Source organism: Panthera uncia, chromosome C2 (genome assembly GCF_023721935.1).
Source record: "Panthera uncia isolate 11264 chromosome C2, Puncia_PCG_1.0, whole genome shotgun sequence".
Lineage (NCBI taxonomy): Eukaryota > Metazoa > Chordata > Mammalia > Carnivora > Felidae > Panthera > Panthera uncia.
Genome location: NC_064810.1, coordinates 64,045,931 through 64,073,679, shown reverse-complemented (window position 1 = coordinate 64,073,679; position 27,749 = coordinate 64,045,931). Strand labels below are relative to the sequence as shown.

General features: G+C 42.8%; 1 protein-coding gene across 2 annotated transcripts; it reads left to right on the top strand.

Annotated features, from left to right (window-relative positions):
- On the top strand, positions 1 to 27,669 carry B4GALT4 (beta-1,4-galactosyltransferase 4). Of its 2 annotated transcripts, none has more exons than XM_049628233.1 (7): positions 1 to 46; positions 9,846 to 10,242; positions 13,516 to 13,748; positions 16,031 to 16,218; positions 21,094 to 21,216; positions 23,318 to 23,422; positions 26,681 to 27,669. In XM_049628233.1, the coding sequence occupies exons 2-7, from the start codon at positions 9,990 to 9,992 to the stop codon at positions 26,811 to 26,813; spliced, it is 1,035 nt and encodes a 344-aa protein (XP_049484190.1). In that variant the 5' UTR covers positions 1 to 46; positions 9,846 to 9,989; the 3' UTR covers positions 26,814 to 27,669. The 2 variants fall into 2 exon arrangements, with proteins under 2 accessions (XP_049484190.1, XP_049484189.1); XM_049628232.1 differs by lacking the exon at positions 1 to 46 and adding an exon at positions 2,967 to 3,638.
- Positions 27,670 to 27,749: the final 80 nt, after the last annotated feature.

Sequence of the window (27,749 nt, the reverse complement as noted above, 5' to 3'; positions counted from 1 at the left end):
TGCCTCCTCCCTTCTCCCGGCGGTGCTGGCCGGGGCCGCGTCTACGGTGAGTGCGCCGGGCCTTGGCTCCGCAGGCGCCCGGGACGCGCAGTCCGGTGCGGAGGGCGGCGGCGGGCTCCTGGTGGGCACCGCCGTGGGGCGCACCGGGGTGGGTACCAATTTGGGTCTGGGCGTGCGGTGGGGCGGACGCAGCGCAGCGGCGCGGCCTGGCTCGGTGGGGCGGTCCTGCCCGAGTCCGAGCGGTGAGGTCGGCCAGGGGGCCTGCGGAGGCCGAGCCTGGCGGGAGGCACCGGCTCAGGTGCGAGCACCTCCGCGGCGCTCCCTCTGCTGCCGGCGGGGAAGCCGGGCCAGATGCTGCCAGGTAGGGAGAGGTTCAGGGGTGGTCTCACGAATCTGGGGTCGTCCCCCAGCACCTCTTTCCCCGCGGGCACATCAACGTGAGAAAGCCCCTTCCTCCTTAGAGCCCTCTCTCCCAGGGTTTCTCCTAGGAAACCGATCAGCTGATCCCAGCCTGCGGCCTGCTGGCGCCGGAGAGTTGTGAGAGTCACCTGGCTTTTAAAGTACTTCAGAGACGCCTGCCCGGAGTGGGCTCTGAGGCCATCCCCCGTCTGTCGATCAGTGTCTGTTGATTGGCTTCCATTAGAAGATAAAGGCTGTCTCTAGTTTGAAAAGAATAGAAAAGTCTAGGAGGATTGGGACTGAGAAAAGGCCTTTGGATTGCTAGCCTTGGAGAGCAGTTACAAAGTGGGTGTGCGCTGGGTTGCATAGTGTTCAAGAGTGGGAGAGGGATGGGGACGTGGAGGTGGCCAGGGCTCAGGAAGCGCTTTGCAGCCCTTTGGTGATCAAAAGGAGGAGCAAGAAGATAGTAATTTGAGGGTTCAGGAGGTGTGTGTGTGTGTGTGTGTGTGTGTGTTTTAATTTCTAAATTTTTTTAATTTAAAGGAAGGTAACATGTTAGGGATGCAAGAAAGTCCAGGCATCAGTATTATTCAGGGTCCAGGCTAAGAGACTGGGCTTAAAAAGAGAGGGAGAAGGCTATCCTAGGCCGGAGGGCTGGGCAGGAGTTCTGGAATGTGACTCTAGGGCGAGGAGATAATGCTTGATTGGACCATAGTTTATCTTTTTGGAATTTTATTTTCTGGTTGGCCTTTAACCCCCACGAAATTGCAAAAATGTTCAGGTTCCTGTCTTTGTGCATTATTGGGAGAGAAGATCTATGCCTTGATCAGGTTAGAAACATCTGTTAGAAATATTGACCTGTTTGACCACATAATCTTGGGGGGGGGGGCAGTAAAACTAGCTCTGATATTGTGTTTTATGTGCCACATCAAATAAGTGTTTAGTATCTACTTTAAACTGAGCTAATAATAATGGGTGCTTTTTCCAGAGATGCATGCAAATGATTTGAGCACTAATCATTTCTTTGAAGATCTTTTATTCAGAGTGGAAACATCAAAAGCAAGTCAGTGGCGGGTTTGTTCTCTTTTTTAAGTCGTCAAGGGACAGTGGTTTCTCAAACATACCTAAGTTCCTATTGAAAATATGGAATATGGATGCTCTGACCTCACTTAGACCTTTGAAATAAAAATCTCTGGGAGTAGAGCCTAGGGATAGGAATTTCAAACAGAGATCACAGGATTTTCTTGTGGCACTGAGAATTATTGACAGCCTCTGAGTTTTTTCTTTCAGATTTGGGCTTGTTGGGGCCTCTTTAGAACAGATTTCCTTAAAAGTTATGTGAATGCTGCCAAACTTACAGAGCTGAAGGTTACAGTCTTGTATCTTGTACAACTATCTATTGTGTTACCTATAAATTTTAATGTATTTTGAAGGAAATCTATATAGTCATTGTATTAGAAAAAAAACGTTTCTGATCACAAAAACCCCACTTAATTTATTTTTTAAGTTTTTGATGTTTGTTTATTTATTTATTTATTTTGGAGAGAGAGAGCATGAATGGGGGAGGGAAAGAGAGAACGGGAGACAGAGAATCTGAAACAGGCTCCAGGCTCCAAGCTGTCAGCACAGAGCCTGATGCAGGGTTTGAACTGTGAGTCATGACCTGAGCCCAAGTTGGACACTTAGCCGACTGAGCCACCTAGGCGCCCCACAAAAACCCCACTTTAGAACAATTAGAACATATGGGAAAAAACAATTTCCCAAATCCTATAATTAACAAACAACCACCATTCTTTCTGACACAAACACACACACACATACACACATATATGTGTATGTGTGTGTGTGTGTATATATATATATATATATATGTAAAAGACATAAATGCACACCATACATTTAGAGAATAACTGGAATTGTATTCTGTGTACATTTTTATATTCTGGTTTTTTTTTCCAGTTTGCTATCATGAGCACCTTCGCATGTAGTTAAGTTTTTTAAACACCTTTTTATAAAAGCATATGTTCTGGCATATGGAGTTACCATAATTAATTAAATCAGCTCTATATCGTTAACATTCTGATTCTTTTCAATTTTTGTTTATTTTTATAATGTTGGCTTGAATATCGTGGTCTGCCTTTCTGATTATTTCCTTAGAATAAATTAAGTGATGGAGTTAAAAGCTATTCAAATGCATTTTAAAATCTCATTTTCACGTATCTTCTCACTACTTTTCCTCACTAGAAGGAAAATTAACATTTGTAAAGGATCTATTGCCTTCTAGGTTCATTCTCTTATTTCAGTGGTTCTCAAATTTTAATGGGTAGAAGAGTCACTTGGGGAACTTGTTAAAAATTCATTTTCCCAGGGGCTGGGTGGCTTAGTCGGTTAATTAAGCGCCTGACTTTGGCTCAGGTCATGATCTCGTTGTCGTGGTTCAAGCCAAGCATTGGGCTCTGTGCTGACAGCTCAGAGCCTGGAGCCTGCTTCATGTTCTTTGTCTCCCACTCTCTCTCTCTGCCCCTCCCCAACTTGTGCATGCGCCCTCTCTTTCTCTCTCTCTCTCAAAAATAAACATTAAAACAATTTTTGAATTAAAAAAAAAATCATTTTCCTGAGTCCCAGGCCCAGCTGTTCTGACCCATTAGCTCTGGAGTAGGGCCCAGCAATCTTCAATTTTAACATTCCCCGCCATATTTGGTAAGAGGCATTCTTGGAACCATGTATGAAACATGCTTTTTAAATAAATAGCAAAACAGACTCAGAAATTTAGGTCACTTGCCGAAAGCCATTCATGCATCTGGTAACAGGATTTGAACTCAGCTCTTTGTGACTTCAGAGCCTTTGTTTTTTCCACTACCTTAGGCCTTCTCAAACCTTCTCATTGGTGTGCCCCTAAGGACTGCAGAAAGGGAACTCTGACTGACCCCCCTGCAGGGTTCTCTGGGATACCTGAACTTGACACAGACATACACAATGAATCTCCATTCAAAGCCCCCATCAGAAATTCTTACAGACTCTGTTATGCTGTATAACATTTACTATATAAAACAGTGTCAGTCCTTTGCTAGTTAAATTTACTGCTTGTTTCCTGATTGTTTTGTGGTGACTCTTACCGTGAAACAGTTATTGCAGGACCATCGGGAAGCTCTTGCCTAGAGTGCGAGACACTGCTCCTGTGTGCTCTGTGAATTCCGGATGGAAGGGATGGTCTAAGCAGCAATTCCTTTCAGAATCAGGTGAGAGAGGCACTGCTTTTGAATACTCAATGGCAGAGGAGCAGAAGGCGATGGGCATGACCGAGAAGAAGTGCCATTTATTAGAGATGGGGCTCATTACTCTTAGAAGAGTGTTGGTGTTAGTTACCTGAGGGGAGCCAGCATGGGGGTGAGCCTTTTTCAGTTTTTAAAACGTTCCCCAAATGGAATTTGAGACCCACTTAATTTTTTCTCTTCTTTATTAATCTTTATTTTTCCTTCTCCTGCCTTCTCATTTGTTTTTAGTAGTAGCCTGGGATTATGGTATGTCCTTATGTATTTCAACTAGTATACTCTAGAAGGTCACTGATTATTTACCAAATTCAGCACCTGCTATGTGTCAGGTCATTTTGAGGTCCAGGAATACAAAAAACAATGGTTCTCTTTGAGAATTAAGTTAACTGCTGTATATTGACTTGGGTTTTGCTCAGTCTCTGACTTTTAAAATTTTAACTTTTAATTTTTAATTAATTTTAGACTTAGAGAGGAGTTGCAAAAATGGTACAGAGAAATCACTCAACCTCCCCTAATATTAGACCATTACATAACCATGGTTCAATTATCAGTACTATTAACTAGACTACAGATTTTATTTGGATTTCATCAGTTTTCCTGCTAATAATTTTTTGTTGTTGTTCCCATAGTCTATCCAGGATCTACATTGCATTTAGTTATTTCTCCTTTGTCTTTTCCATCTGAGATAGTTTCTCAGTTTTTCCTTGTCCTTCATTATTTTGACCCTTTTGGAGAGTACTGGTTATTTTGTGGAGTTCAATATATCACTGATTCATGAGGTTGATAGGTCTTAACACTGATGATACTAAACCTGATCACTTAGGGTGAAATCTATGTTACTCTGCTGTGAAGTTATTGTCTTTCCCTTTGCAACTAATAATTATCTTGGGGGAGATACTTGAGACTATGCAAACTCTGTTTATCCTCAACTTTTCATCCACTAATTTTAATTCTCATTGATGGATCTTGTCTGCAACAATTGATGCAGTGGTGTTTGCCTAGTGATTTTTTTCTACCTCCTGCTTCCTTATTAATTGAGAGTTTCCTATAAGAAAGAGCTGCCCTTTTTCCTCCCATTTGTTTATTTGATCATTTGTATCACTGTGGACTCTTCATTGTATTCTGTGAGTTAACATGCAATGCCATCATCATTTTCTTGCTTAAATGCTTACAGTTTTGGAGCTTACAATTAGGGGCTCAGGCTCTGAGTTTAAATGGCTTGTGCTTGTAAGTGGCTGTCATCATTTCTATCCCATCCTTACCCCCAACCCAGGGAATCATTGCTTCTTCAGGGTCTGGGCAGCGATCACTTAGCAGCCAGGTAAGGGAGCTATAAATAGAAGAACGAATACCAGAGGCCCAAAGAAGGTAGGACAACATGTGTGCAGACACTCAGCTCTCAGGAACTCTGCAAGAGTAAAACGAGTAGCATAATACCAGCCTTTCCCCTGCTGCTGCTCCAGAGAGGCCTATGGGAGTAGGATCATGTGCCTGGGGCCGTGCCCTGAGAGGCTCTGTGCTTAAAGGACAACCAGATGGGTTTGGAAAACAGCTGGGTTTAGAACTCTGACTTGGCACTCTTGGCAGCTAAATGAAGACCACACCCTTTCTTCTGGTGCATTAATGTTTAGTAAATATTTGTGGACTGCACCTAGTATTCTCCCTCCATCCCCTGTGGTACAGAGATGTGTATGTGTAGAGATTCTCCAAAAATGATACCTAGCATAAATGCTGATTTATCTTTAGTTATAGCTTATCTTCCTTGCCAGATTTTTTCTTTCATTATTATGGAAAAGTTCAAGCATACACAAAAGTAGAGAGGAAAGCAAAATGAACCCTTGGGTACCTATCAGCTAATTCAATACATCTCAGTATTTTGTCAGTCTTATTTCATCTATTCCTCCATTTTCAGGGGTGGGGCTGGCATATTTTAAAACAAAAGACTCATTGAAATTTAAGAAAGGATTGAAATAAACTCTAAGTGCAAGGACTCTACCTTAATTCTCTTTTCTCCCCTTAGTGCCTAGCACTATGCCTGAAAATAGCTGATGCTCAGAAAAGACTGGTTGAATTGAGAGGGAGGAAAAACCAGTTTTGAAAGCCTCATCATTTTGAACTATAAGACAGACTTCTAGAGTCTTGCCCTAAAATAACTTCTTTCACGTTACCTGAATTTATTGCCTACAGTCATGATTTTCCTGTCTGTTTTTTGATTGAAAAAGGAAACTTTTCAAGGGTAGGTTCAAGGTCTGTCAATTACTTAATGTTATTATAAATAAGTCCAGTCTAATGACAGTTCCCTAAACATTAACCTAGAGTTACTTGCCCTAGAAAGAACTTGCTTTTAAAAATCACGATTTGTTTAAATCATAAAGGTAATATATTACCCATTAAAAGAAAAATAGGGGTGCTGGGTGGCTCAGTCGGTTGAGCGTCTGACTTTAGCTCAGGTCATGATCTCGCGGTTTGTGAGTTCGAGCCCCAAGTCAGGCTCTGTGCTGACAGCTCAGAGCCTGGAGCCTGCTTCAGATTCTGTGTCTCTCCTTCTCTCTGCTCCTTCCATGCTCACTCTCTGTCTCTCAATAATAAATAAACGTTAAAAAAGATTAAAAGAAAAATAAATTACAGAGAAATGGAAAATTATCTGGACTTCATAATGTAATTCCAAATTTAACATTATGTTGCTTGGCACCCTGATAAAATTTGAGCATAAATCACATTGGTAAATAGATTTGATTGATAACTATTATGTTCCTGGGAATGTACCAGGTGTGTTTGGGTGCAACATCTCGTTAAATTCTTATAGCAACATTTTAAGATAAGTACATATATATCTTTATGTTTAATAGCTTGATAAAGTTGTTGAGAGGGGTTGCCCTCAGTCACTCAGCTGATAAGCAGGGTGGGCAGGAGATCTCTCTTGAAAGATCTTTGGACCAGTGTTAGAGACCCTTCACACCTCAGATGTTTACTCCCAGGTGCCAAGGAGACCTCACACTTGAACTTCCTTCGTGCTGGCTCCCTGTACAGTTGGTTTGAGGATAGCACCAAGGCTTGGGAAAAAGGGGAAGTGATTATTTTTAACTAGATCGATGTCTTAAGAAATGGAGTTAGCAGTGAAGGGCTAATTATGAAGTAATCATTAAGAATGGTTCCTTGCTTTTGTAATAAATTTCTTATCTTTGGACAAATTCTGTAGGCTGCAGTTTAGCTATGTTAGTCTGCGATTATTCCCAGCTTGCCACTGCTTGGGTAGGTTTTAAATCTCTCTAAACCAGGGGCGCCTGGGTGGCTCAGTCAGTTAAGCGTCCGACTTCGGCTCAGGTCATGATCTCGCGGTCCGTGGGTTCGAGCCCCGCGTCGGTCTCTGTGCTGACAGCTCAGGGCCTGGAGCCTGTTTCGGATTCTGTGTCTCCCTCTTTCTCTGACCCTCCCCTGTTCATGCTCTCTCTCTCTTTCTCTGTGTCTCAAAAATAAATAAATGTTAAAAAAAAATAAAAAATAAAAAAAATAAATCTCTCTAAACCACTCTTCCTCCCTCTGTAAGAGGAGGGGGTGCTGGACTTGTGTGCTTTCTGCTCGTTTCTGCTTCTAACACTATAGTACCTCTGTGATCAGAAATCTCTTGGCTTGTCAGGGGGCTATCCCTCCATAAGCAGCTTTTAGAAGAGCAGTGTTCTCAGTCTAAACTTTCCAAGATTGAGATGGAAGTGTTGAATCGCTGTATTGTATACCTGAAACTAATATTACACAGTATGTTCACTGGAATTTAAAAAAAAACCCAAAACTTTAAAAAACCACTATTGCCAATTCTAGCAGTTAAGCCTCGTATAGTTGAGTCCCCAAATGTTGTCTGATTGGCCCCAGGAACCTGTAGACTTAACAGATACAGAAAGCCATGCCAACACAGTCCCAAGGAAAGGGACAGGAGGCTGACAGAGAGAGGGGCTGCCAAAGGGAATTCTGCATATTCTAAGGGTTTGTGTTGGGTGCACCCAGGTACCTAGATGAGGAAAGAGATCGAAATGCCTATGTGAAGGGTGTGTCAGAGGTAGGCTTTGGGCCTGGCCTTGTGGGTTCAGACCCCAGCTCCACCACTTACTAATTGTGTGGTCGAGGGCACGTTCCTTAATCTCCCTTTATTTTTCCCCTCTATAAAATGAGACTAGTGATTCTTACCTTGCAAAGTTGAGAGGCGAAGTAAGTTAATACAAATGATTTCACTTCAGCGCGTGCCATAGAGTAGATGCACAAATCAATCACTCTTATTAGCTGTTATTACTGCCTTCGGCATCATTTCTTATGATGCCTTCACAAGACCCTAAACACAGGCCATAGTGTTTAGTTGCTTCCTGAGTCAAATCTCATTTGTGGCTTGACTCAGGAATCTAATCTTCATTTATAACGTTGAATCTACAGAGAAATGCTTTCTAGGTTTCCTTCAAACTAGCCTAGAGCTAAATTTTTGGAATCCTACCCTTTAGTAACTAGGGGACTATCTCAAGAGGTGCTAAGATTGTTTTGTTTTTATTTTTCACATTGAATTACCACCTAGGGATCCCTATGTCTAATTTTAAAAAACGGACAAAACTCAACAACTAAATTTTCACTATAAAAGGGCAGAAGTATATCATACAAAATTCCAAAAATAGAAAAAAGTACCCTTGGCTAATCCCTACTCTTCATGCAGTTCTCGTTAGCTTTTGGCTAATATTTCTCTCTGGAGTTTTATTTCTGTAGTTTGAGTAATATCATACACATGTACAGTTTATTTCTGTTTTTCTTTTATTTAAGATTTGATCATACTTGTTTTCATGTTATTACTTGGCACAGAAAATATTTTGGTCTCCATTTAACTATCCATTTAACTGAGGGCATGTTTGGCTGTGGAGATTATTGCTGCTGTGGCTTTAGCATTTTCTATCCCCTTCTGATAGCACACTTAGAATTTGAGGGCAGATGTGGTTTTGGCAATGCAGAGAACATGTGGCGGGGGGGGATTGCTGGCTGTGTCCTTGGGGGACTTGCCAAGTAGCCTTCATCACCTTAATATGTTCACATGGTCCAGAGTGGGCCATCAGCTTTGTGGCTTCAGAAACTGGATTTTTGTCAAGAACTGAGAGGATAGTGACCTTTCAGAAGTGAGTTCACGCTATTCCACCACATGCTCGTGAAGAATGGCAGTTCATCAGCTGGCAGTGAGAAATACAGTATGATAGAGTGGTGCTTGGGGCAGCCACCAGTGTGCCCACCTGTTGGCCATCCTTAGAGTCACTTTATGTAAGTAACAGGACAATAACAACAGTGGTGGTCAGCACGTAGTTGGTGCTCGCTGTGCGTCAGGCATGGGCTACACTTTATGTATTAATACATTAGGCTGTTCAGTCATACAGTAACCTCTCTAGGGAGGTACGGTTTTTATCCCGATTTTACAGGTAAAGAGACTGAAGTTAGTCAAGTGACTGACTTGAGGTGTCATGGCTGATACGTGGTGGAGCTGTAGTTTCTGCCTAAATCCAAACCACTGATCTTAAACACTGCACTGTAGTTCCACCTGTTAGTCTTACAGATTACTGAGCTCCTGTCTTGGCCTTCTCTTATGTTTCTTGCCCTCACCCTCACCTGTTGGGATGTGCCCTGTGCCAGTGCCTTGTTGTGAATGTAACATTTATAGCTGCAACATCCTGGACTTTAATGCCTGTTGTTGAGGAACGTGTTTTTCTAGCTGTCACAGAGAAGAGCTTTTGTCTTTCTCCTTATTTTCTCTTTGAGTCAAAATACAAGATTTTTACATGTTGCTAACTGTCTATTAAAGCTGTGCTAGGAAGGGGCCACTAAAGAAAAAATTGGGGAGCTGTAGTTTGGGTCATGCCCGACTCAGTACTGAGGAGGAGGCTTTCACAGCTTCCTCTTTGCCCTCTCCTCCTGTGCGACATCTGGAAATGCCTTTTCCTCTTGGGTGACAGACAGCCTGGGTGGTAACTCCTGGGATGTATAGTTGGTTGGAACCTTCGACCTCTGAAATCCGATTTTCTGATCTCAAACCCCTCATTGGAGAATTCCCATTCCTGTTAGTCAAGATCCACTGGGAATAGATTTTCAGTTTGCACTGATGTGAATCATTCAGGATAGGATTTCCATGTGAAACAACATGTCTTTGTGATTGCCTTCCAGAGATTGTTGGAGCGGAATTACTGAACAAAAGCAGGCATTGCATCTTCAGTTGTCACCAAGTTTGCCATCAGATTACAAGAGTTGAACTCGAAGCTTCCCCTGCAGTGAAGCGGAGAGAGACATAATCCTCACGTAATAACAGACATGGGCTTCTTCGTGACTTTCCACCTTTCCTACAAGTTCCGGTTACTGTTGCTTTTTCTCTTATGCCTGACAGTGCTTGGGTGGGCCACCAGTAACTACTTTGTGGGTGCTATTCAAGAGATTCCTAAAGCAAAGGATTTCATGGCCAATTTCAACAAGGTCCTAGTCTGGGGGAAGGGAAAAACTCTGACTCAGGAAGCATCCGTGAAAGAAGCAGACCTCAACAACTGCCCTTCTGTGTCTCCATACCTCAGTAAGTTCTTTTTTCTTTTTTTCAAGTGCTGTGTAAACTTATTAATTAAATATCACATTTATAGATACAGAAAAGCATAAAAATCAGAAGTGTACAACTTGGTTAAGTTTCACAAAATGCATATACCTGTGTCATCAGTATGTTACATTAAGAACTGGAATCCTGGGGCGCCTGGGTGGCTCAGTCGGTTGGGCGTCTGACTTCAGCTCAGGTCACGATCTCACGGTCCGTGAGTTCGAGCCCCGTGTCGGGCTCTGGGCTGATGGCTCAGAGCCTGGAGCCTGCTTCCGATTCTGTGTCTCCCTCTCTCTGCCCCTCCCCTGTTCATGCTCTGTCTCTCTCTGTCTCAAAAATAAATAAACATTAAAAAAAAAAAAAAGAAAAAAAAAAAAGAACTGGAATCCTTCTGGAACCCTGGGAGTTCTCGTGCTTCTTTCAGTCATGACCCTTACTTCAAGATTCTAACACCATCCTTTAGATTTTTCCTGTTTTTAAGCTTTACATAATTAGAAACACGATGTGTAATCTTTTGTGTCTGGCTTTTGTTGTTCAACAGTATGTTTGTGAGATGTGTCTATATTGCTGATGTATAGTTTTCCATTATACGAGCATACCCAATTTTATTGTCAAGCCACAGAAGTCTCACATCCACAGGCATGTATTTCGTTCACAAGTCTGCCAGATGAATTGGGGGGTGCACTGATTTAGGCTGGTGGCTCTGCTCCATATGTCTTACCTTTTCCACCTGAGACCAATGAGCTCACTTGAGGATGTCCTTCTCCTGGCATCCACAGGACATAAGAGCACAGGTGGAGAAATCCACTCATGTCACATCTGTTAGCATTCCCATGGCCAGAAGTATGCAGTCAAGGGACAGGACTGAGTAGGTTTTTCAATGTCATCTTTAGTGTTTATTTCTTAAATATATTGTATGTTCTGATTCCCCTTTGATGTCTTGCCTTTCAGTTTAAATTAACAGTAAATTGGTTTGGGTGCCTGGGTGGCTCAGTCGGTTAAGTGTCCAACTTCAGTTCAGGTCATGAACTCGTGTTTCGTGGGTGCAGGCCTGGCATTGAGCTCTGTGCTGACAGCTCAGAGCCTGGAGCCTGCTTGGGATTCTGTGTCTTCCTCTCTTTCTGCCCTGCTTGCACTCTGCCTCTCTCTCTCTCTCTCAAAAGTAAATAAACATTAAAAAAATAATAATAAAAAAATAAATTAATGGTAAATTGGTTCTATGGAACACACTGATTAGAGAGGAAAAGCTCCACAGCAATATTAGAATCTTTGTGGATTATATGAGACCTCTGATTCTCCAGAACATCAAAGCACTTGTAGTTCTCCAGATACTCCTCTGAGCCTTATACTGTTTCCTCTTTCCAGAATGCCTTTCCTCAATCTCTGTCTGCCTGGTGGATTCCTGTTTGTTCATCAAAAATCCAGTTGAGATTCCTTCTGTCTCAGAAAAGTACATACACTAAAGTAGCCCCCCGTGGGGTAGCTTCTTGCTCTTAGCTGAACGAAAACCTGCAGACTCTCTTTCCTCACTGAATCACAGCCTTGTGCTGTGTTTCTACTGGCATACTGCTTCTCTTTACTCAGTCATGGAACAGCCAAAATATCACTCCTGATTACCTGAGGGAAATTGTTCTGCTCACAAGTTACACAAGTTGAGATAGGAAAATGAGGCATTGAACTGCACATCTGACTGTACTGTCTCCCTTGTTCAAAATCCTTACAACATATTTAAGCAATTAAAGTTTTCATAAAAATACATGGGCCATGACATAATACTGAGGAAGTACCTGGATTAAGAAGGTGACAAAAGTAGTGATGAAGTAACATGGGCCATTAGTGACCCAAGAAGAAACAAAATTGGAGAAGATCCCAAAGGAGTGGTAGGGAGACTAATAGTGAATGGAAGCAGGCTCTAGAAGGGTAGGGCACCTGAAAAGTTAAGACAATGAGAAAGTGAGCAAGGGGACTAGCTTATATCAGACTTGTCGCATGGGGCTCTTTCAGGGGCCAAGAATAGAGGCGTGGGTTAACTCACATGGTGGGGCTTGATAACAGGCTACATGGGAAGCCGTCCCAACAGCCACACCATCATCTTCTGGCTGCTCTACGGCCTGGCAGCAGCTCTGGTAGCTTGCCTTTCACGTCCCTCCCTTTCTTACTGTTTGTTTTTAGGGCATTTCTGCCTGCCAACTCCATGTGTCATACCTTCAGGAAAGGCTCTTTCCTAGAGGCTGGTTGTTGTCTGTAGGTGGCTGGAAGCAGTTATTTGCCCTTGGTGCCATTAGGCCGAGTCTTTCAGCCACTTCACGGACACTGGAGCCTGGTCTAAGCAGCTGTGGCCAGGACAGCAGTGGTCACATGGAGCAAGGCGTGGTGACTTACACATTGGAGGGAGCTGTGACTGCTTTGTTCAGGAGAGGACGGCACAACATGCAAGCATCTTGAGATGTTATGGCCCGGCCAGTATATATGGAGTTAAAAAAAAGCGTGGCTGAGTTCTCTATCCAAAGCTCTGCCTCTTCTCTTACCAGTCAGTATTCCCTGTTAATTCAGATTGAGGAGGAGGGCCAGTGTCTTCAGCCTGATCTGTAAAGCCTTGCATGAGGTCGGTTCCCATGGGTGGCGCTGGGTTTCATCCAGTTAGGCTGTGTCCAGACTCGCTGAGCAAATGCTCCACTGGGATGTCTGCTACCATGCACAATGGGAGAATTGTGATGTTGCACATACATGTTACTGCTGGGTTAGGCAGGAGGCTAGTTGCTATTTCGTTTCATGGTTTTTACCTTCAGGGAGCTAGGATAGCTCCCAGGAGCTCATGGAAAGAATGGGAAAATGGCCTTGAGCGTGAGCTTGATTCCATGGAATGCTCTTGAGTTTTAATTTTGAGAAGGAAAAGGGGATCGAGCAAATTTGAAGTTATTCAGTCTAGCCCTGATCTTGGCTCTTGACCATGGTCAGTGGGACAGATGCATCTCCTCTGTACGGATGAATCACAGACCCAGAGTTGGTTACCCCGCCACAAGAGAATGCTCTCATATGTCATTTACTTGCTTTTGCAGAAAATACCCTGGGTCACATGACTCTGGTTATAGTTCATGACCAAAAGAGGCTTTAAAGTAATAATAATAAAAGCTGACACTCATGGTCCTCACTGTGTGCTGGGCAATGTTCTAAGGGCTTTAGGTCAGTGCTCATATAATCCTATCAGCCCTTGATGAGACAGCTACTGTTCTTTCCTGTGTCCTGTTTTTATTGTAGGGGGCCAAAACAAGCTTGTTTTCAAACCAGATCTCACTCTGGAAGAAGTGGAGGCAAAAAATCCCAAAGTGCACAGAGGCCGGTATCACCCCGAGGAATGTAAGGCTTCCCAGCGGGTCGCCATCCTCATTCCACACCGGAACCGAGAGAAACACCTGCTGTACCTGCTCGAACACCTCCATCCCTTCTTGCAGAGGCAGCAGCTGGACTATGGCATCTACGTCATCCACCAGGTGAGTGTGGGGGGCACACCCAGGCTCTGCCCTCCCAGTCCTCCTCTCTGTGAGGAGAGACCGAGGGACTTGGCCCTCTGGGTATCTTAGGTAAAAGGAGCACCAAACTGTCACCAAAGAAAAGGTCTCCTACCTCATTTATCCATGAAAGGAGTAAAGGAAATTCTTGTCTCAGAGTGTGGAATAATCAGACTAAGTGCTGGGAGTTTTACTGTCTCTGATGTGAACCTCTGGAGGAAGTCTGGTTTGTTTTATTTTTGTCTGTGTGAGCCCTTCTCTGTTAGCCAATGACTGCCCAAAGATTTTCTCCTGAGATTTACCTTATATTTCCTCCTGCAGCTGCTATACACTGCACGATGAGATGCTGGAATTTTTCATTATTGAGCATTGCTATTCAGTGGGGATCTAGGCAGGGGATCCTACAGATTACTGTGTTAATAGCCATGGAGTTCTAGGACTGTTTCCTCCTTTCTGACTATAACTTTTATTATATAAAACATTTTATGTTTCATTTTCACTTTCTCAACTCATGTATTAGGCTTCCAGAGGACAATTTAGTAGGTATACAGTAAGTGATAAGTGTAGGCTGCTTTTGAAGAATTTAGCTCTAAGTAGAGTGGCTGATGAAAGATGCCTGTATTTGGTATTAATGTTTATTGAAAAAAAAAATAAGATATCCACTTAAATATCCGTGTCTAGCTCCCCCAAATTGTCCCAGACCATCCAAATAATTTCCCCTCAAAGCCTTACAGATGACAAGAATGCAAAATCATTAACTGCATGCTTCATATTCAAAATCATTAACTGCATTTTATAACGAGCAGTATTTGTTTTAGGACAACTTTCGACAAATCAGAAGATGCAGTTCTGCAGTGTATACTTTTTAATAACCAGGGGCCATTTTTTAGGATTTGAAACAAAATTTTACTATTGGTTTATGCTTATTTTTCTTTTTAACATTGTTAGTCATTCTCCATCCTTACTCAGGACACCAACCCCCAATGTACAGTATTTTGTGACTAGAAAAAATATGTGTGCTTTGTTATTCTTTTCAGGAAAATACTGTGGTAACTTGAGAATTGCCTGTACTTCTGTTATGATAAACTGTTTATTAAACTGGAATTTATTCATAAGGAATTTGATCCAAATAGCCATAAAAAATTAATTCCGTAAAATCTTTTTCATACTACATAGCTTTGTTCATATTATTGTTTGAATTGTGTTCTCTTCTTACCCAGTGATGAATCCCTTTCCATGAGGTCACTATGAGGATTACCTTCTGCCATTAAATGTTAATGTTTGTTTATTTTTGAGAGTGAGAGAGACAATGTAAGCAGGGGAGGGGCAGAGAGGAGACAAAGAATCTGAAGCAGGCTCCAGGCTCGGGAGCTGTCAGCACAGAGCCTGATGCGGGGCTCGAACTCACGGACCCGTGAGATCATGACCTCAGCTGAAGTTGGATGCTTAACTGACTGAGCCACCCCTCACCCCAATAACTTCTGTTTATAGGTCCAGATTTCTTGTTTTTTTGTTTTTTTGTTTTTGTTTTTCTGGCAAGCTGTGTCTCTTAGAAGCTTAGTGCAAATTTGTTACATAGGGTAAGATTGGATTAGCTAGAGGTTAAACAGTAAAGCAATGATGGTAATTGGCATGACTACCATGTAAGAAGGTTTATGGTTTTATGTGGAATAAATGTATGTTTAAAAAAATTTTTTTTGAGTTATTTTTATTTGTATTTTAAAAGTATGACCTTTTAAAAAATTGTGGTGAAATATACATGAAATTTAGTATCTTAACTTTTTTTTTTTTTGGATCAAACTATTTTATTGAGGGGCTTCAAGGCAAGGTTGATGGGCTGGGAGAACAGTGAAATCTGACACCCTGAGCCCTGCCGGAATCTCCCCAGGTTCACAGTCACTAAAAGTGCATCTTAACTGGTTTTAAGCATACAGTTCAGTAGTGTGAAGTATATTCACAGTATTGTGTAACCACTCTCTAGAAATTACTCACCTTGCAAAACTGAAACTCTATACGCATTAAACAGCAACTGTCCATTTCAAGGCATGTTTATAGCTTTTAGAATGTAAATGTATATGAAAAAAAAACAAACACACAAGCAAGTGGTCATTTATGATCACATCTACTCTGTTAGATCTTCATGTCACAAGTATATTCTTGTGCTTTGGAAAGAATAATTCCAGCTCTTGCCTCTGAACTGAAGAGAGGCATGGTGTGAAACCTTATCTCCGGAGCTTTTCAAGTTTTAATTTCTGTATCTATAGGCTGGAAGTAAAAAGTTTAATCGAGCCAAACTCTTGAATGTGGGCTATCTAGAAGCTCTCAAGGATGAAAACTGGGACTGCTTTATTTTCCACGATGTGGACCTGGTCCCCGAGAACGACTTGAACATTTATAAGTGTGAGGAGCAGCCCAAGCATCTGGTGGTTGGCCGGAACAGCACTGGGTATAGGTAAGCGGTACGGTGGCTCTGCCCAGGGCTTGCGTAGGCGGAGAAACTCGCTCTGTTGTCATCAAAGCTGTGGGGGGCGTAGTGTCCAGACTATTATAGAAAAATAAAGAACAGGAAAAATGGTCCAGGACGTATCACTTAGAGTTCAAAACAGGAATTATACCAACCCTGGCAGAGGATGAAAGAGGAAGGGAAAGAACAGGATAGGGAAGGCAATCCAGGCATTGCAAATGAGGGCCAGCCCCGCCCACGGTGCCCCCACGGTGCAGCTTTCACAAGCAAGTCCACACTGAGTAGGTGTCCCTGACTTCCCCTTCTAGCAGGCAACAAGAGCATGCCCCTTCGGTCAACGTTTAGGCCTCTGTTGTGAAACTGACTCTTCTTTTCAGACTGTGACATCTTCCCAGGGTTCTGAGGGAGAGTGGGGAAGGGCATATCCACTGAATAGTCTGTTCAGGGGCAGGACACCCAGGACAAGTTCCTCACTCTCACAACCACTGTGAGAATTGCTTAGACACCACCATCATTTCTATCTTCGTTTCCATCCCCTCCACCTCTGAGCAGACACATAGCTTCTGTTCAGCCTTACTGACTTTGAACCCAAGCCCCATATACACTTGGGATATAAACAAATGCCTAGAATAAGCCACAATGGGTGAGCACACAAGGTCTTTAAGAAACACTTACGGAAGGGTCTAAAGCTCTTCCCCAGAGAACATGGCACCTTCATCTTGTGCAACAGTGGGAGTTTCCCAGCTTCCAAGACGTGGAAGCAAGAGAGAACATGGCGTGGTTTTGGGGGGAAACGCAGGTAGTTCATTCGGGCTGGAAAATGAATGTCTGGGATGGTGGAGGGAGGACAGGCAAGAGATGAGGGTAGGCAGATTATGCAGGCCTCGTTCAGTCTGCTGAGGAAGTTGGATTTCCTGTGGAAGGGACTGGGGGGCATCTGACCCATGGTTACAGCTGCAGAATGACAGGACAAAGCTCATTGCTGGCCTTTAGTGTATTGAGTGGAGCGAGGCAGAGGGGAGAAGCTGGGAGAGGAGATGCCATGCTCCTGAATTAGGCAGGAATAGTGGGGCCAGAGGGCAGGGGAGGGGTCTGGAAGAGAATCACAGGATTTTTTTCCTTTGAGGAATTATATCCTGATTCTTACCTGGACGTTTTGTTTTCTGGTCTCCTAGAGCCACCTCTGCATGGAAGAAAGCAGCTTATTATGTCAGGGTACCTTGGCATTTTCAGAAGCATGTCAACCATCTGCGTAAAATTAATAAGCTATCACCATGTATATAACACAGAACACCTGTACTTTGACCCTTTCATAGGGTCCAATTCTTTCTGAACATCTGTGACAAGACATTATAATCACACAAGATTGTTTTCGTTGTTTATTTCAGAGTGTAGCTACACGGGATTGTTTAAAGGCTTTCTGTTGGGATTCTAGATTTTTTTTTTTTAAGCCAGACCTCAAGAATCTGAATTCTTGGGCTTTTCTGCTGGAAATAAATTTTCAGCAAAACTTCAGTGCCACAATCAGATGCTACTTACTCTAAAAACAGCCCCTGTATGAATCTTGATGTTTTGATTTGTTCTCGTAACTGGCCAGACATTTCTTTTATAACTAGATATCAGAGAGCCTTTGTCGTCTTTGAGTAACTGGTAGGGTGATTTCTTAATAGGGGAGGTGATTGAATCAGGTGATTGAATGTGTCTTCTCTTCTGATCTGGATGTAAGAAGTTCTGAGCCAAACCCATGGCTTTCTTTCAGAAGCTGAGAGAAGAATCTATCTGTAGATCACAGTTCTAATATATTTCCCATGTTAATCTTCTGTTCTGATTTAAGTTTTCCTCTGGTCCTCGTTGTTTGTTATTTACATTTTTCTACTTCTTTATATGAATCATGTAAACCGCTTCATCTTCTGGGGCCAGAGAGAGGTGAGTGCAAGTAATGTAGGAATTGCTCTTATCTCCGCTTACCTACTTCTTACCTTTGTTACTTTGGGCAAAGCCCCTCTATTTGCCTGGAGGGCAGGTGGGGTTGAAGGTAGCTAAGTGTCTTCTCCCTGCTGGTCACTACGTTTCACTGAGTCACAGAGCTTAAAACCCCACGCACTTTAGCTTTAATCATTGTTACCACAGCCCCATGAGGAGAAGTACAAGAAGTTTTTACCCTGCAGAGGGAAGAACTTGAAGTAATTTGCCCTAACTGTCTCAGACTCTGATGAGGCCAGAAATAAATCTTGTTTATCCTACTGACTATGGATCAGTGATGAAGCCCTGGACCAGCCTGTGGGAAATTTTACTGCCAAGAATTCCTTTGGTACCTGCCTGCTTTCTTCAAGGACTCTACTGTTATTTTATGACGATGTTTTCCCTACCGTTGGGCCTTACAGCCCTTTAAAAAAAAAAAAACTGTTCCAAGGCCAATTTAATATTTAAGCTTTTCCTGGTAAGAAGAAAAACCAAAAGCAAAGATCAATAAACACATAGACGTTAGCCATCTAAGAAACAGCTGGGAAACTAAGAGTTCCTTAAACCTTTCTTACGGCACCTCCCACTGCATCTGCACTGCTTTCTGGGTGCTCCCAGACAGCCCTCCTTTGTGTCTCTCTCCACTTTTCCTCATGGAGTTCTGACCACCAAGAGTTTCCCCATTTTCCTACCTATCTGAATCCTCCCAGACCCACCTGCTGGCCCCCTGATGCACGGCATCTCCTTCCTCAGAACGCTGATGAAGTTTGCCTCTTGTGTTAGACTATAAGCTCTTTGAGGGCAGGGCCTACCTGTTACAGCATCTAGCCAGCGGTTTTGCACACAGTGGATAGTGGTTATTTAATACATCACTCCCAAATCAGTGATGCTGGTTCTCTTCTGGTGACCCATTGTTGGTGCTTGGCAGGTTGTGCCTGGGCAGTGATGTTGCTCTGTGTCCTGATGAAGCTGCTGGTCTCAGGTCCTTAATCCCTTGTCAGAGTCCAGTGGCCATGGCTTCAAGTCACTGCAGTGGGTGTCTTGGCCAGTAACAGCTGCTTTCTGAGCCCTGCATTCCTTTTGTTTACTTTAGGTTGTTGTAATACCATTTTCTAGAATTTTAGGTTGAGGGGTTATAAGTAAATCTATTCCCCTGTGGGTTAAACAGGGCCTCCCCATCTATACTCAGAACATAGAAATAGCTGAATTACAAATTGGCTTTTGGGACTGACTCCACCTGTTAGATAGCAATGCCTATGTGTTTATTGATCTTTCCTTTTGTTTGTTTTTTAAAGTGTATTTTTATTTATTTTGAGAGAGAGAGAGTGCAAGCGGGGGAGGGAGATAAGAGACAGAGGGAGAGACAGAATCCCTAGCTATCTGCTGATAGCACAGAGCCAGATGTGGGGCTCTATCTCACAAATGTGAGACCATGACCTGAGCCAAAATCAAGGGTTGGATGCTTAACCTACTGAGTTGCCCAGGTGCTCTGCAAAGCAGAAATATTTAATTGGTCCTGGAATACTTTGAAGTGAAGTTAATTAAAGTTAGAAATTCTCCATATATTCATACCTTTTTATTTAGTAACATCTAAGTTATTAAGCTGCCCTCATTTGCATTTCTGAATTGTTACAGTGTGATATTCAGGGGTCATCTTTATTTCTCAGATATGCTAATTTGTGTGCCAATAATCCATAAGAGTCCGTATGACTGGGAGGTGCTCTCTGACCTCTGAAGGTCCTTCTTGACCTCTTCTCCCTTCCCTTTTTCTTATCGTATCCACATAGCTCCACTCTGTGCTCTCTTATCACCTACTATGTTGTCTTCAGGCCATGTCTCCTACTCCTGCCCCTTCAGCTACTGCCTCTTGACATCTTAGTTCCAAAGCCGTATCTGTAGCCACTCTTCTCTTTTGAACTTGAACCCTATATCCTTTTGCCCACTAGTAAAAGCACTAGGGGTATCTCAAATTCAGCTTATCCAAAACATAATTCACTGTCTTCCTCTTATTGTTCTGTGTACTCTTTTTTTTTTTAACTTTTTTTTTTTTACATCTATTTATTTTTGAGAGACAGAGAGACAGAGCACAAGTGGGGGAGGGGCAGAGAAAAAGGGAGACACAGAACCCAAAGCAGGCTCCAGGCTTTGAGCTGTCAGCACAGAGCCCAATGCGGGGCTCGGACCCACACACCGTGAGATCATGACCTGAGCCAAAGTCGGATGCTTAACCGACTGAGCCACCCAGGCGCCCCTCTATTTTTTTTTTTTTAAAGACTGTGTCATCTACCTTGTTACCCAAGCCAGAAACCTCAGGATTGTTGAGGTGCCTTGGCTTCTCCACCACACGGACAATGAGATGGAGATTTGCATGCAGAGAAGTGGAGTTTGCATACAAAGTGTGTGCAGGAGCTGTGTCCTCTCTACCTGACCCCCGCCAAAAAAAAAAAAAAAAGTAAAAATAAAAAAACAGTATATTCATCATGGCATTCATTCATGCTGAACCTGGAGGCTGCCTCAGAATCCTTAACCCCATGCCTTTGGCAGCCATTACTATTCACTGGATTGGCACGTGAGATGAAATCTGTTGTTCACCCTGATGTCGTGCTGCACATTTACAGGTACCTCTGTAGACCTCCACACACAAACATTCACAGTAACAGGTGGATAGCACTTTGCTTAGTGAGCGGACGTGAGCACTTACGTTGACAGGAAAGAAGGGCAGACAGGGAAGGCCAGGAACGTTGGGGGAGGTGGATGTCAAGTAGGAGTGGATGGATGAAAGTGCCTGGTCCTCAGACTGTTCCTAGAATGCCAGGCCTGAAATAGAGATTTCTGAAGAGTGTGTGGAGAACAGACGGCCTTGTGCTAATGTTACCTTCTCTTTCCTCTCTTTTGCTCCAGGTTACGTTACAACGGATATTTTGGGGGTGTTACTGCCCTAAGCAGAGAGCAATTTTTCAAGGTGAATGGATTCTCTAACAACTACTGGGGATGGGGAGGCGAAGACGATGACCTCAGACTCAGGTGAACAACAGGGATAGGTCCCCTTCATGGGGCTCTGCTGTCTATCAGTGGTGGCTCTGGAAACCCTCATTTGTGGATAGTTCCTCTAGATGCCAGTCCAGCAGGTCATAAGGCCGTGGAGTCCGGCTTAAAAGGGGACAGGGGGCAGGGGGCAGGGGGCAGGGGGAGGGCGGGATGGCCCAAATTGCCGTTCGCCATTGGCAGTTCAGAAATGATGGAGGGTCGTTTGTTTCTGGCTCGCGGGTGTTTAGAGACCAGAAGTGTCGATGGGGGTTTCTGCGGACTTGGTGGGTATTACTTACAGAGACAGGGTCCAGAACTCTGCAAAACTGCAATTTGAGGAAAGTGGCCAGAGAGCCTATTGTAAGCCTGTAGCTTTTTTTTTTTTTTAATGTTTATTTATTTTTGAGAGAGAGAGAGAGAGAGAGAGAGACAGACCCTGAGTGGGGGAGGGGCAGAGAGAGAGAGGGAGACACAGAGTCTGCAACAGCTGTCAGCTCAGAGCCTGATGCGGGGCTCGAACTCGGGAACTACAAGATCATGACCTAGGCCAAAGTCTGATGCTTAACCAACTGAGCCACCCAGACACTCCTATAAGCCTGTGCTTTTGACCAGACACCAGGGAATCCTGGCACAGTTCTCAATTTCCAGAGCAGAGAATGCCAACAGCCTGTGAGGAGTGGCACACCCAGGATCAGACCAAGATTCCCTTTCACCCTTATGCATTAGCCAGCCCCCACACTGGGAGCAACTGCTGGCCTGACACCCCAGCCAGACTCAGGGCTGCTGGCATTACCCTCAAGTTCTCTTGCACTACTTTCTGCTCTGGGGGCTCAAAGGGAGTATGTCTGGACTCTTCTCTCAGCTCCCCCCTCCCTGCCAAACTTGGGTTTTGTGACCCAGTCTTATCCCTAGCTCCCAAGAATAAGTATTCAGTAGCCTCAATTGAGGCGAGTATCTTCAGACTTCTAATAATAAGGCTTTTGGGGCTATTGGGAGACCCTCTTTCCTCCTACTGTTGCCTCTTAGAAAGGACATTTCTTTTTTATTTTATTTTATTTTTTAATGTTTCTTTATTTTTGAGAGAGACAGAGGCAGAATGCGAGTGGGTTAGGGGCAGAGAGAGAGGGAGACAGAAGCAGAAGCAGGCTCCAGGCTCTGAGCTGTCAGCCCAGAGCCCAACATGGGGCTCGAACTCATGAGCTGTGAGATCATGACCTGAGCCGAAGTCGGATGCTCAACCGACCGAGCCACCCAGGTGCCCCTCTGAAGGACATTTCTTAGCTGGGGTTCTGAAGTAATAGATGTGTGACTGCCAGAACTGCCCCAGTGCTTTAGAGTGAAGGAGCCAGGGCTCCATGTTGGTCTTGCTCCCATGTCTCGGCTGAGAGTCTCTGGAATGTTTCTGGCGGGAGAGAATGGATTTCCCTCACCACAGGCTCCATAGGAATGGTCATAGTGATGGGCATCAGTACTTTAAGGCCCGGCCCATTGGCAGCCTGTGTGGCTGTGGCTTATGAAGTAAACACAGGGCACCTGATAGATTTCTGGGCAAGAGTAACAAGGACTAGAGGTAAACAGTATCCCTCATGTTCCCCAAATCATTTCACTGTCCAGATGGGATGACTAATAGAATCTTGCATGTATTATGTGACTTCACTATCTTCTTGATCCTCCTCAGCTTCAAGGCAGGGGGGAGACCCCAGTTTTGCTTTCATTTGAGAAGAACATCATGGTCTCCAGAGTTGTTCTTGACTAATAACTATGAATAAACCAATGACTTGAACATAAAAGTTTCCTGAGGTGTTTTAGAAAATGACAAACTGTAAATTGACACCTCCCCTTTGTACCCCAATAATAAAGGTTAAATGTGATTCTTTTATAGACTTGCTGCCTGAGGCCGGATGTTAAAAGATTGCTTTTTTTTAATATCCTAATTTTAATATTCTAATATCCTAATAATCAAGCTCTGTGTGACTGTGTGTGTGTGTGTGTGTGTGTGCATATATGTAAATTTTTGCAAATGATTCTTCTTAAGTATCTAGTGGTAGATGAAGTGGGATAGACTTTTTTTAAAAAAACACTTCTATTATTCTTCTAGGGTTGAGCTTCATAGAATGAAAATAATCCGGCCAATGCCTAATGTGGGTAAATATACAATGATCTTCCACACTAGAGACAGAGGCAATGAGGTGAATATAGAACGGTAAGTCCTGGATTCATATGGCTGGCAGGCTACCTGCTTAGTTTCTTCTGTCAGTGAGGTCTGCTGAATTCAATCAGATGAGCCAGTTTCTTTTGTTCAAAGCTTTTTATTAAGGCAGTTTTCAAACAGACACAAAAGTAGAGGGAGTGGTATATGGAACCCTCATGTGCCCCATTCCTAGCTGCGACAGTTACCAACTCACATCCTCTCTCCCTTCTCCTGCTTTTTCTTCCTCCCTCGCTAGATTATTTATAAGCAAATCTGATATCACAGCATATCCTGTGTAAATACTTCAGTATGTATCCTTAAATATAAGAAGTCTTAAAGAAACCAGTATACCTAAAATGAAACCAGTATACCTCAAATGAAATTAACAGTACTTCTTTAATATCATCAAATATCCACTTAGTGTTTGGATTTCCTTGATCGTCTCATAATTTTTTTTCCCTTAACCGTTGGTTTATTCACATCAGAATCTAGACACAATCCACACATTGCATTTGGATGATCTCTCTGAAATCTCTCAGTCTGTAGATTACCTCTCTACTACCTTCTGCCTGCTGCATTTTATTTGTTGAACAAATCAGGTCATTTGTCTCCTGCAATTTTATACCTTGTGGATTTTGTGACTTGCATCCTGGTGGTATAACTTCATATGTGCCTCTGACCTCTATATTCCCTTGTAAGCTGGGAGTTAGATCTGGAGGCTTGAACAGAGTGCAGTACTGTTCAGGGTTAGAACACTTCATCAATGATGTCACATCTCTCTTCTTGTATCACAACTGGAAGATATGATGGCTTGTTGGTTCTTTGTGATATTAAGATTGATCTGTGGATTTAGGTGCTACCAGTCCCATCCAGGTTCCCCATCAGTCTTTCACCTGATGATTTTATCAGCCATCGGTGCTCATTGAATATATTTATTATTCCATTGGGAATCATAAAATTCTGATATTCTATCATGCCTTCTGCACTTATTAGATTTTTCTGCAAAGAAGGCCTTGCCTTCATCTGTTTGAGTATGCCAAGGTATGGTTCTTATAGAAAAGGCAGATAAAGGGAAAGAATCAGTGCTGATTTTTCAAAATGATGACTTGATGTTCCCTAGCATCCTTCAGGATGTAGTTAATATTCTTTTCAATGCTCAGTTTATCTCATTGTTGGCAAGTGTAATCTTCTTCAGGCTGACTCCTGAGTCCTTTGACATAACTACACTAGTTTTGAGAGCTCCCTTACCTGTGCTCCTATGTGATGAGCTGTTCTAGGCTTACCATATACTTTTCTTGCCCCAGGAATTAGACTTTTCACCCAGGAACCTGACAGATAAGTCAGTTCTTTATGGGACTGTAGTTGAAGAATCTACAGTTCTTTGTTCTGATATTTTCTTCTACATTTTACAACAATATTAGGGGTGACTGGGTGGCTTAGTCAGTTAAGCGTCTGACTGCAGCTCAGGTCATGATCTCATGGTTTGTGGGTTCAAGCCCCATGTCGGGCTCTGTGCTGACAGCTCAGAGCCTGGAGCCTGCTTCGGATTCTGTGTCTTCCTCTCTCTCTGTCCATCCCTCGCTTACACTCAGTCTCTGTCTCAAAAATAAATAATAAACATTAAAAAAAACAGTATTAAAATATTATAGGGCTTTGTTAGAGCTTATACTTTAAAACAATATTAAAAGGCTTTTAATGGAACTTGGGTGTATTATGCTAAGTGAAATAAGTCAGAGAAAGACAAATATGATTTCATTCATATATGGAATTTAAGATACAAAACAGATGAACATAAGGGGAGCAAAAATAATATGAAAACAGAGAGAGACAAACCATAAGAGACTCTTAAAAACAGAGAACAAGCTGAGGTTGTTGGCAGGGCGTTGGGTGGGGGGTGGGCTAAAGGGGTGGTGGGCATTAAGGAGGGCACTTGTTAGGATGAACACTGGGTGTTGTATATAAGTGATGAATCACTAAATTCTCCTGGAATCATTATTACACTATATGTTAACTGCCTTGGATTTAAATTAAAAAAAAATAAAAACTAAAAAAAAAAAAAAGTCTTTTAGCCCATGTGTTAGAATCTGCAACTTTAACAAAACAGCTACTTCTGTTTTCCATGCGTCTTTCTAGTCTTTGTCCATGGAGGTGCATTTTTCTCTTTAAATTAAGAAAAAATTAATTATGGAATAGATGCAAAATAATACTTACAAATTGTCTGAAAAGTGTGAAGATTCTTGGTACCATGAACAGTGGTAGTGCCCACCACCCAAATTATATTTGTTACCTGTGACCCACCCCCCCCATACCCATTTCCTTCCCCCAACCCAAGAGGTCACACTTTCCTGAATTTTTGTGATTATTACTTGTGATAATGATCGTTATTTCTGCTGTTTCTTTGTTGTTGTTGTCGTTGTTGTTGTTGTTTTTCCAGAGGTGTGTATCCCTGTAAAAAAGATTGTTTAGTTTTATATGTTTTTCAACTTCATACAAGTGAAATCATACTGTATTATTTTTCTCTGACCTTACTTAGCTCATTGTGTTTCTGATCTCTGTCCACATTGATACTGTCACCAAAACGTTTTGCTCTTCACCCCAAATTCCTAGAGACCAATTCAGCTCACCACCTGCTCCACTCCCCACATCCCGGGCTCCTGCCATGCAATTGCTGCTGCTTCTTGAAGCGCATCCTGCTGCTTTGCATGTCTCTGCATCTTGCATGGGATGATGACCCTGCCTGGTTGTCCTTTCCTGCACCTTTCTCCTAAGCCTCAGTCATGTCTACTTTCTCCGCGCCCCCTCCCCAGACTCCTTCACGAAGTCAGGTTCTGCTTCATTCATCCTCTTCTACATATATCCTGATTTTGTTTGAGACTCTTAGGAGAGGTGTGTACCCTCCTGCCTACAGACAGCACTATGGGAGGATTCATAGATACCCTGAAGCTTAGCCAAGGACCTGTTAGCAATGGATGGTGCGTATTGCATTGTGTCCGTGTTACTTGTGCGTCCTTCTGTCCTGTAGACTGGGTGCATTGACTCTTCCCATCATGGGCCCCTAGGGTCTTAACATGAGGTCTGACACGTGAACACATGGCTATCATTGGTGTCCTGTTACTTTAGATGGGGAAAATTAACTTTTTGCAGCAGGAAATCCAGATGGTACGATAATTGACAAAGATGTTTTTGTCAAATTTGGGGGCAGGGCAAAAAACAATGGAAATATATGTTAAATTCTTGCATTACCATTTACACTGTTCTTTTTATCTTTAGGATGAAGCTCTTACATCAGGTGTCACAAGTCTGGAGAACAGATGGGTTGACTAGTTGTATTTATAAATTACTCTCTGTGGATTATAATCCTTTATATACCAACATCACGGTGGATTTCTGGTCTGGTGCATGACGTGACCTTGGATCTTCTGGTGACATTTGGAAGAACTGAATATTTTATTGCAGTAATTTTGGACTAGACACATTCGGAAGAACTGAATATTTCATTGCAATAATTTTGGGCTAGAGACCAATAATTTTCGGACTAGTAGCACACATTAAGAACTTGTTGCAGCTAATTATCGAGCTGAACTTTTTCTTTTTGTATTTTCTTAGCAGAGCTCCAAGTAATATGGGATGTAAAACAATTGGAAGAAGACAGCTTTCTTGGTTGTTTTCCCCCTGAGGGTTAAATCTTGTAATACAGATACTTGAAGGACTGAGTATAAAAGGACTATTCAAAGAATACCATGAAGCCTAGCTACTTGAGAACTTGGATTGAAGGATATTTAAGTTTGGGCTAAGAAAGCCCACAGGAAATAGGATTGCTGAATGTCTCAGAGAACCAGAATTGTTCTCGTCTGTGGTAGAAAGGTACGAAGAAGTCTACCTGTTATTCATTTATCCGGCACGCTCCTCTGAAGAGCTGGGCCCCAGGTGGGAAGAAGGCCTCAGAAGAGAGGAGAGAGGTGAAGAATCAAGATGCGGTGAACTTGAGGATGAATGGCTGGGAGGAGGACAGTGATGGAGAAGCAGCCACAGTTGTGCCGGTCACTGCTGCTGCTCCCTGTCCTGGGGGTTACCTGCCCAGACATGTCTTCCCAGGAATAGCCCAGCAGGGAACACATTATCTACTAGTTTTTAAAGTATTTTTGTAAAAGTGATTTTGTACGTGTAGGATATGAATTAGCTGTTTACAAATTACATATTAACTCATAATAGATCAAAAGTACCTCTGTAGTAAAATATGGAAAAGCTTTTGGTGCCTAGTCTTGGTTTGTCACTGTTGTTTGAGGCCTGTAGATGTGTTTATTTCAGTATCCATAATCCTCAGCAGTTTACAAGCAAA